General features: G+C 37.8%; 1 protein-coding gene across 2 annotated transcripts in view; it reads right to left on the reverse strand.

Annotated features, from left to right (window-relative positions):
• Nucleotides 1-10,420, reverse strand: part of LOC114054063 (tumor protein D52) — a 135,426-nt gene that overhangs the window by 42,042 nt on the left and 82,964 nt on the right. The window contains exon 1 of one of the 2 annotated variants that reach the window (XM_027877139.1): nucleotides 3,411-3,673. The exons of the other annotated variant lie outside the window; for it this stretch is intronic. Within the exon in view, the coding sequence (XP_027732940.1) occupies nucleotides 3,411-3,579 (169 nt within the window). The 5' untranslated portion in view covers nucleotides 3,580-3,673. Of the gene's footprint in view, nucleotides 1-3,410; nucleotides 3,674-10,420 lie in introns of those variants that run through there. 2 annotated transcript variants of the gene reach the window in all.

Below are 10,420 nucleotides of genomic sequence, written 5' to 3' on the forward strand. Positions count from 1 at the left end.
AGGAAATGGCAAACCATTCCAGTATCTCTGCCAAGAAGACTCCAAATGGGGTCACAGAGAGTTGACACAATTGAAAAATGACCAAACAGACTCAAACACAAACAGATCCTTCCAACTGATGTGTAAGGACTCAGAAAACCAAAAGTTAACAATATCTATGTTGTATTTTATTTTTGTTTAACATTTAAACATTTCTCAATTACACTTCAATTGGTTCAGGCCCCACTTTGGAGTATTGCAGGTTGCTTTCATCAGAGTGTGAGTTTGAAGACTCTGCTCTAGATGATCATTAAATGGGATAAACAAGCCCTAAGAAATCAAGAATTTACTACAATTTGCAATCTTAGTCAAATCCTTTTTTCTCCTTTTATTTGGGCCATGAGTCATTCTTCCACATTTTAATTCAATTTGTTGGTCCAGAATTTTGTCTCTCCTCCTTTTCCACCAATGCAGAGACACTGGTCCTCTCTATTCCCACCCCAAAACTCCATTCAGACTTTTTGTGACAGAAGAGGAGACATCCTCCTCCCTCTGGTATATACCAGGAGATAAATCTATGCCACAAATAAATAAGGTTTGAAGTGCTACTCAAATTCTTGGCTCCAACAAAGTGGCAGAATTCTCCTAATCTAGGAGCACCAGATTAGACATTTCTCTCTTTTTTCTTTATTTCCTCTCCTTCAGGTGAGGACCTTCATAACCTATTCTTGACCTCACAGGCTGCAGCCTTTTCTCTGGCTGTCCCCCAAGTCTGGAATGCTCTCCCTTCTCATTTCCTCCTCTTGCCTTCCCAGGCTTCCTTTAAGTCCCAACTAAAATCCTACCTTCTACAGGAAGCCTTTTCCAATCCCTCTTAATTCTAGTACTTTCCCTCCATTAAATGTTCTGTTAGGCATTCAAAGCCCTTCGTAAGCTAGCCTCATCTTACCTACCAATTCTTCTTACGACTCATTCCTCAACCTGTCCTCTTCCACCCAGTCACACTGACCTCCTGGTTGTTCCACAAACAAGACACTCCAGCTCCAGGCATTTTTTTCAGCTTGTCCCCCATGACTGGAATGCTCTTCCTTCTCATCTCAAGACTAATCACTTCCCTGACTTTCTTTGAGTCCCAACTAAAATCAAACCTTCTACTGGAAGCCTTTCCAACTCTTCTTAATTCTAGTGCCTTCCCTCTATAATTAATGATTATTTCACATTTATCCTGTAGAGAGCTTTTTTCGTATATATTTGTTTGCATGTTGTCTCCCCCATTGGACTATAAGCTCCTTGAGGGCAGGTACTTTGCCTCTTTTTGTACCTCCAGTGCTCAGCATTGTGCCTGGCACACAATAGGTGCTTAGTAAATGTTTATTGACTATTGATTGATGACTGAGTAATTATTTCCTATTTGGCCAGTACATAGTTTGTTTGCACATATGTTTGTTCTCTCTCCCATTAGATTACGAGCCCCTTGGGGGCAAGAACTATGTTTGGTCTTTTTTTTTTTCTTCGTATCCTGAGCACTAAGCATAGTACCTAAGAACATAGTAGGATCTTAATAAATGCTTGTTGAACTGACTGACCAGCTGCTATAACTTCAAGATGTCCCATGACTGCCAACTACAAGCATTTATCTTCTCTCCTCCTACAACCTTTTTTGTTCTCCACATTCTGCCTTGAGTTTTTTTGTTTGTTTTTTTTTTTAATTACACATTGCATATTTCCACTTTACTACTTTCTTTCACTTGGGCCCTTCTGTTTTAAGGTGTTTTTCCATTCATCACCTCAAACAATAACTAAAAACTAACCTTCCCAGAGAATTAGAACTGCCAATTAGATTTTGCCCAGCCTTGCTTTGGTCCTATACACAATCTGTTGAGAGACTGTTAGCTTTCTAGGGTAGGCCACCCTTATCTACAGTACACAAATAGCACATAATAAATGAGCCACTGAAGTGCAAGAATGACACAAAATGAAACTAACCCGAGTAGGAGCACAATGGCAACTCCTACCATGAAAGCCATTTTTTACTACTGATTCTCCGTTTCATACAAGTTAAAGTTTTCCCTATTTAAATTATAAACACCAAGAAAATCGACATAATTTTATATTTTTATGTCCTGGATTCAATGTTCAAAGCACGCTGCTAAATTCAAATGCTTTTTTTTTCCAATTTAAATGATACTTGATTAAATGCAGCATAGTACAGTGGGAAAAACACTAGATTTGAAGTCAGAGGATGTAGTTTCAAACCCCAGCTCAGCTACTCATTACTAGTAGGACTTTGCTGCTTAAGCTTTCTCAGCCTCACTTGCCCACCCATAAAGTTAGGTGGCTGGACAAAGTGGCCTCTATGGTCTCTTCTAGCTCGAGGTCTCTGATCTAATTCCGGAGATCTGAAATGATCCCCACTGTCAGTGGGGGAGGCCAGAAAAGGAGACAACCAATGACAGAGCTGGACTGACTCCCCTAGGAAACATGGCAGTCATTTAGTCAAATCTCCATCATTTTTATAATACCCTCTGGTATCCACATACATGTAGTCTTCAGTCAGACATAACATATACAGACCACTGTAAGGACTCTTGACTATAACCCTGGTGATACCTGCCTATACTTTAGAAAAAATACTTTAGGAAAAATTGCAAGCATGCAATTACCAAATATTTGCAACTAGACCTTTTATTTTATCCTTTACCATCTCTCTCTAGATTTGTATGTTTTCATACTTATATAAATACATGATATAACCTATACATTCCTATGTTAATAAGAATACCAATTCAAACTCAAATTACTCTTTGTAAATTTACAGTTGAAAAATAATTTGGCACATAATTAAGGACTTTACCTAGTCAGATATCTGTGCTCCTAGTACTAACCTCAGAGTTTTCATAGATAATTTACATGGATTCTGTATATACGGGCACATAAAGAGTAACTAGCATCAAAAGACAAGAGATCATAACATTTTTGTTATTCCTTGCTTTGAGATTTATTTGTGCCACTTTTGATTCTCTGTCCTCAAATCTAAATACAGCCATTATTTGAACTTCAGTTCTGCCAAGAACCCAGAGGCTGACACTTTATATTGGATTATAACAACAGACAGCATTCTGCTCTAAGACAAAGGCTTTCAGGACTTTCTCTTTACTTTTCAATTATCAGCTCCATGAATTCATAATAATCCAGCAAAGAAGCTCTAGGCTAAAAAAGCCAACTACAACATCCACACTATCATAATGAAGGGTGCTGCTTCCAGAAATCCAGAGGTGGCTCACTTATTTGTCTTGACTCATGGCAACATCATCTCCCTACCACCAAAGCATGCATGTCCCTACATGCGATAAAACCCCAGCATAATTTCATTGAAGGTACAAATTTTATTAATAAACCTAATTTTGTACAGAAATAGGCAAGATAGTTACCGAGTCTCTGTAGTATAGGTGATCCAGGTGGAGATGTATTTACACTAGGAGACAAGTAGAGATAGTTTTTGTTCACTCCTGAATCGAAATCAAAGGGTGATTTATAGTCCTCATATAAGTCCATCTCTCCGAGATCCATTCCAGGAAAATGGACAGCACATGGTCTCATGAGAGCACGCTTCTTCTTCCATTTAGCCAGAGGCACATTAGTCTCTGCTCTCTAAGTTGTAAGAGCCTCATGAATAAAAGTGACCAGTGTTTCAATATCCTGCTTTTCCCCACAAAGTATTCTACTTCCTTTTCAAACCCTTGAGATTCACATGACTAGCAAATACAACACCTGTTTAATAAGTGACTGGTCCAGAGCAATCCCAGGAGTAGCAGTTAATTTCTGTCAACAATGAATAACCTGGGCAGAGTTAAAATGAATATTCTTCAGTAAACAAAGAGAAGGAAACTCCAACCTAAGATATAGGCACACAATTCTAAAAAATCTCAATGTAGTTTTGCCTGCGACCAAGGCATTTCTATTTTTTAAACAAACATGTCAGCTGACCTCAACTCCACTAGAATAGCCTTAATCTTCTAGGACAGAAAAGGATTACTAGTCAGTAATCTACTCTAAATACCATCTGGGTAGTGCCACCCCCTCCCCCATTATGGCTAAAATCCCAAGTATATAGCAGCTTCCTGGTTCTTCAAAAACCTTTCTAAAAGCTTAACTTCATGGAGTTGAAAGATAGGTATTTCTACAACTGACTTTTTCTAACACATAAAGAGTTTTAATTCCATTTGTGAGGGAGGGTGGGGTTGCTGTATTTTAGTCATGTGTCCCAAAACACTATGGGTTAACTTTTTAAATAAAACTATCTGCTGCTACAAAGCTACCAGTATCGTGACCCTTCTTTGTTTAGCTGAATTTTGGCTCTGCAGGTGCCAAAGTTAACCTGCCAAATCATACAAACTTGTGAAACCACACAGGAAACCACACAAATAAATCTCAAAAACTGCACAGCAGTCCCTTGACCATCATCTACAGTTAGCCAACATGAATCTAAGCTGGTAACTCATCACCTTTGATAGGAATCTTTTAACAGAGCACTTCTCAGCTAAAAATGAGCACTGAAATTAGCTCTAAGTTCTCAAATAGGCCTTTGTTTAGGCAATGGCCCACAGTGTTTCCGGTGGTTTTTCACCACACGATTCATCTAATATTATTTGTCCAGGGAAAGACACTAAAAATAAAACAGCCTTGGCTATCCATAAATAGGCACAGGGCAACTATGAAATGAATAAAGTAAACATTCAATTTTTTCTTACCTACATAGCAGAAAAAAAATACTCTATGTGCTGATCTGTTGGATTAGTGACAAAAAAGAGATCTGATTTACTTCAACCATTTAAAAATGTGTATCATCTTGCTAGGGTGGCAAGGTGGCACAGTGGATAGAATGCCTGGAGTCAGAAAGACTCATCTGTGTGAGTTCAAATCTGGCCTCAGACACTTACTAGTTGTGGGACCCTGGGCAAGTCCCTTAATCCTATTTGCCTCAATTTCCTCAAATGCAAAATGAGTTGGACAAGAAAATGGCAAAACACCCCAGTATCAAGAAAATCCCAAATGGGGTCACAAAGAGTGGGATGTGACTTAAATGACAGAACAGCATCACCATCATCATCATCCTCATCCTCCTCTTGGTATTCCTACCATCACCTTCCATAGCACTACCTAGCTTGCTAAAGTGAATCAGTCAACTAGCATTTATTAAGTGTCTGCTATGCCAGGCACTATGCAAAGTGCTCTAACACAAAGTTTGAGTCACGTCCTGCGCAAACCTTGCTCCTTCTATGTTTTAGACCTCTGATTTTACCACCTTACCTCCATCTGTGATCATAGTATCTGTCACTGTAGCCCTTAACACGGAGATGGCACAGAATTGGAGCACAGTTAATGGAATCCCTGATCCTATTCTTAACCCTGGTTTTTAGTCACCCAATGATCCAACAGGAGAAAAGAAAAAGCATTTCTGCACCACAAATTACTCTTCTTCATAAAACTACATGACTAGTGGAAAATCCTGGACTCAGCAAACTATACTTCATAGTATAATTTATAGAAACATTGCATACTATCTATAAAAGTTTCTACCAAAAAAACCATTCTGGGATTTGAACTTTTTTTTTTTAATTGCATCTGCCTAAATTCCTGTCTGAGTATGTATTTACTACAAGCAAACCTGCTGCTTCTACAGGCTCATTCCAGCATTCATGAAACTCAAATACTATAAGTAAGCTAAAGAACTAGGCATTCGAATACTGACTGATCATTCATTTACTTGACATTTATTGAGCTCCTACTTATTATGTGTGACTTCTAGAAGTGACCTTGGATTCTCAACCTCTATGTCATCAGAGTACACACTCTGGGCAATTTCTACCCAAATAGAGAGGCTTCAAGAATGGGTCCCGTGACGGACTGAATGCCTATTGTCTGAGGATCAGCCTAGCAAAATGGGAGAGCTGTATCCCCAGGTTCACCACAGTGAGATGAATTTTTTGCCCAGGGAAACTTGACAATTGTTTCCCAAGTTACAAAAAGGTGGCACTTTTTGTTGATACAGATAATTACTATGTGAAAGGCACAGTGATAAATGCTGTGGGAGATACAAAACTAAATAACCTCAAGAAGTTTACAATGTATAGGTAAGACACCTATGCTAATTAATACAAGACAGAATGTGGTATATTAAAGAGGTAAAAAAAAAATATTGTAAATTATAAGGAAACCAATTTTATTCAAGGTGATCAGGAATGTCTTCGTGGAAAAGGGTGCACTGGAGCCAAAAGAAGAGACAAAATTTTAAATAAAATAAATTCAAAAAATTTTAAAGTCGGGGGAAAAAAGAAAAAAGATCATCTGAGTTGGTCCCTAAAGGACTTCTAGAATTTTTGCAGACAGTGCATATTGGAAAATAGGAAAGGATATTGGGAAATAGGAAAGGGAAAGGAATTTCAGGAAAAGGAATTAATGTGCAATTATATAGCAGGTAAGAAGCACAGATAAACTTGTGGCATGAACATGGCTGACATAGAAATATGTTTTGCATGACTTCACATGCATAACTGATATATAGGTTGCCTTCTCAACGAGTAGGGGAGGGACTGTAGGGGAGTGAATTTAAAACTCAAATTTTAAAATATGAATGCTGAAAAAATGAATTATTGTTTAAAAATTATAAGTTTTTGCATGATAAACAATGTAATTTATCTCATACTTAGAGACGAATAGTGATAAAGATAAAACTGCAGAGGGAAGTTGGGGCAAAATCATGGAGAACCTTAAATTCCATACAAGAGTTTGGATTTTATTCAACAGGCAATGTGGAGCCATGAAAGGTTTTTGGGAAGAAGAATAAAATAATCAAGACTGTTCTCTAGGGAAATTAATCCGGCAGAAGTGTGAAGGATGAGAAAAACCAGGTAAAAGCCACTTACAGTAGTCCAGGTGACAAGTGACCTACTTTGTCAAGTATAGCTGTTTTAGTTATCAAACACTACAAAAAAATTTAAGATGTCTAAAAAAGTGCCTAGATAAGGAAAATAATGAAGACCAAATTAAATTTAGGCATAGTATCCAAGAACATAAAATCTACCTATCAATCAGCAAACATGCTTGGTAGTATCTATTAACAGAGGGAAAGAAACTTAAGGGCAGAAATTCGTGTATAGATTCAAAAAATAAAAATGCTCATATCCTGAAATGCCAGCAGGGGGCAGACATGGAACAGGTTGCAGCAAACACTTCAATTGTACCATGACTACAACAGATGCGGGGCATAGAACTAAATGAGCAAAACCCATTTAAAAATCACAAACTGCAAAGCAAGAAAGGATAGTTAGAAATTGTAGATAAAAGAAAATTATAACTCAGATTTAAATTTTTTTTTGTTTTATTTCTAATTAAAAAGAGTTCCAAAGCTATATAACTCCACGTTTTCAGGCTTGAAAAGTAAAAATGAAGACTATTTGGTCACTATTCACTTCTTGAGAGTCACACTCAAGTTCTATCTCTGATACATATTGGCTGTGATCCTGGGCCTCCCAATGCAACTCTCTAATATCATATTACACGTGTATACACACATACACACACACACAAATAAAATGATATATATGTATGTATGTATATGATATGTCCATATACACATGTATACATGTATACATGTATGTATGTTGAAAAGGGGTGCTGGTCTGTTTTTAGAGCATGTTTCCTCATTCAGCTGGGAGTTCCCTATGAAATTGTTAAGTCTAGTCCTGAAACATGTTCCCTATTTGGAACAGCAACCTGAATAGTAAAATTAAAACAAAGTAGTATGTTTCATTTCCTCTCTATTCTTAAGTAAATGTGACCATATTGTAGACATGGTATAGAGAGTTTGGCAAACAAATGCTCCTCCAAGCTCAGGGTAATTTGGCTCTCCTAACCATTGCTTAATTTCTGAATTGAAATTAAAGGACACCAAGAAACTTTTCTTGGGGGAGAAAAGGAGGGTTGTGTGATATTTTAAAGACTGGTGTATCTCTTTTCAAACCTGAGAAATATTGCCACATCAACTGTTTTAATCATGATATTAAAATGTATCTGTGAGCTCATTGGTATGGCTATTCATTCCACTGATGCAGACTGAAACTTATCCATGTCTGTCCATCCCGTGTGACTCTTGGCCACGTCTCTACTTAAGTTGGTCAGAGAAGATCCACCCATTGCACTGGAGTTTTTCTATTTCTCTTTTTCTCTTGATATCATGAAGATAACAATGTAGTACAAAGGCTATTTGTAAATTAGCCTTTGTTCTTGCTACATGTCCAGCTCATCTTTTTTGCCTACACTTTTTTGAAAAAATTCTTTATTCTACTTCTCTAATTCTTAAACTGTAATATTTCTATTAGTTCTACCACATGCCTCCAAGTGAACATCAAATTTTAATTTTTCAGAGGCTGTAGTGTTCTATCCCTTGTACCATTCAATAACACCAAAAAATTCATTTAAAGAGTGGGCTTTTGTTTTCCCTCATTTTTTTTTTTTAGGCAATTGGGGTTAAGTGACTTGCCCAGGGTCACACAGCTAGTAAGTGTCAAGTGTTTGATCTGAGGCCCCATTTGAACTCAAGACCTCCCAACTTCAGGGCCAGTGCTCTATCTACTACAACACCTAGCTGTCCTTTGGGCTTTTGTTTCAAGAAGAATCTTGGGGTCACCAAGATAACAATACAACTTCCCAAAGGCAATCCAACCTGTACTGTTCTCTTGTCCAACTATGGTTCCAACTCAATGTCCATTTGCTGTCAGTTTAAGAAATACGGACTCATAAACTCCATAAGCTGTCTAACCAACTACATATCATAACCTGGACGATAAGTACATTGAGCCAAATTCCTTTGGGTGATTATGGATCTTATCTAGAAGGCTTAGCAATGATCCAGGGTTTGACACAAACAGCACATCCTCTGCAAACAGGAATACGAGGACCTCACCATCTATAGGCAATGCTTCTTTCACTTCTGCTGGACTTCTTTCACAACGACAGCAAAAAACTGTGGCAATTCTAAGGCCTGCTGTTTTATGACACACTTGATTGTGGGCCAGCAAGATCCAGATTCAAGTCCCATCTCTTGATACATAAGGGCTGTGATCCTGGGCAAATCATTTTACTTCTCAATGCAACTTTCTAATATTATAAGCTGCAGAGAAGGTGCTGGTCTGTGTTTTTTGGAGCAAGTTTCTTCATCTCAGAGTTTTCCTATACCAATGAACTCATAAGAACAGTCGTGAAACATATCCCTATCGCTTGATATTAATGGTCAGAGAAGGCCTATAAACATTCGTATATTGATGTTGTCTGATTCTCCTAAGTGTGTGCATGTAAAATTATATTCTCACAAAAATGTTTTATACAGGTTAGATGGGTTGGTAATTACTGGAGTTCTCTCAAGTCACCTTTTTTGGGGCGATAATAATATTTGAGATTCTTTTGCACAGTTTTAGTGTCTTTCCTTCCCTCTGATACTTTTAGAATTTCTCTCTCAATGCCCTAAAAATTCTGTCTCCTCTGTGAAAGATGATCTCAGTGTAGGCTTGGTCTAATTCAACTGTTTTTCCCATCTTTGTTCTCTTCAGTAGCTTTTCTAGTTCTTTTCTCCAAATCCCTAGGATTGAGATGAGCATAAATGGAACTTCCACTGTCCTGGATGGTGAAAAAAGAGATTTTAAAATTCTTTTTAGATATTTTTCATCTTTCATCTATTTATTATCCTCTTTTCACTTTCTCCCTTAAACTTCCTCTAGATGACTTGTTGGGGGAAGGGTTTTCATTAAGCTTTCTTTAAACTTGTTTTTCCCTTTTCCCTCTCTGTTTTATGAGGCAATCCTGCTTACAATCTTGCCCCATCCTTCATAAGATTTTACAAATGAGTTTGTACTCTAGACCAGAGTAATCCTTAGATACCATAAATCTCTATTCAGCAAGTAAGTTTTATTTGCTGTTTGGGGCACTTTTTATTATGGCAGGTCTCTTTATTATGGCAATTGATTTATATTGGCTAAACTTCTATGAGAAATCTCTGTTTTCCATGTTCACTATGATCAGGCTAGAGTTGGATTAATTGCATGTTGCTTTTTCCCTCATTTTTAAGCTTTCAGTTTTGTATTCATTTTTATCTTTGCTCTATCAGTGGTCTGATTGTATGGCCACAGCTGATTTAGGAATGACTGCTGCATTAATAACAGGTCATTTCAAGAGTCAATTCAAATACCACTTTCTGTAGTAGCCCTTTCTTGGTCCCCCTCACTGCTAGATCCCTTTTAAGAGGACAGAGGGAGAGGGAGAGAGAGAGGGAGGGAAGAAAGGAGAGAAAGACAGAGCAGATAGAGAGAGCAGACAGAGAGAGAGCAGATAGAGAGAGAGAGGGAGAGAGGAAGAGGGAGAGGGGGAAAGGGAGGGGGAGGGGGAG

The sequence above is a fragment of the Vombatus ursinus genome, unplaced genomic scaffold (assembly GCF_900497805.2).
Source record: "Vombatus ursinus unplaced genomic scaffold, bare-nosed wombat genome assembly UNPS02014812.1, whole genome shotgun sequence".
In the NCBI taxonomy this organism is placed as follows: Eukaryota; Metazoa; Chordata; class Mammalia; order Diprotodontia; family Vombatidae; genus Vombatus; species Vombatus ursinus.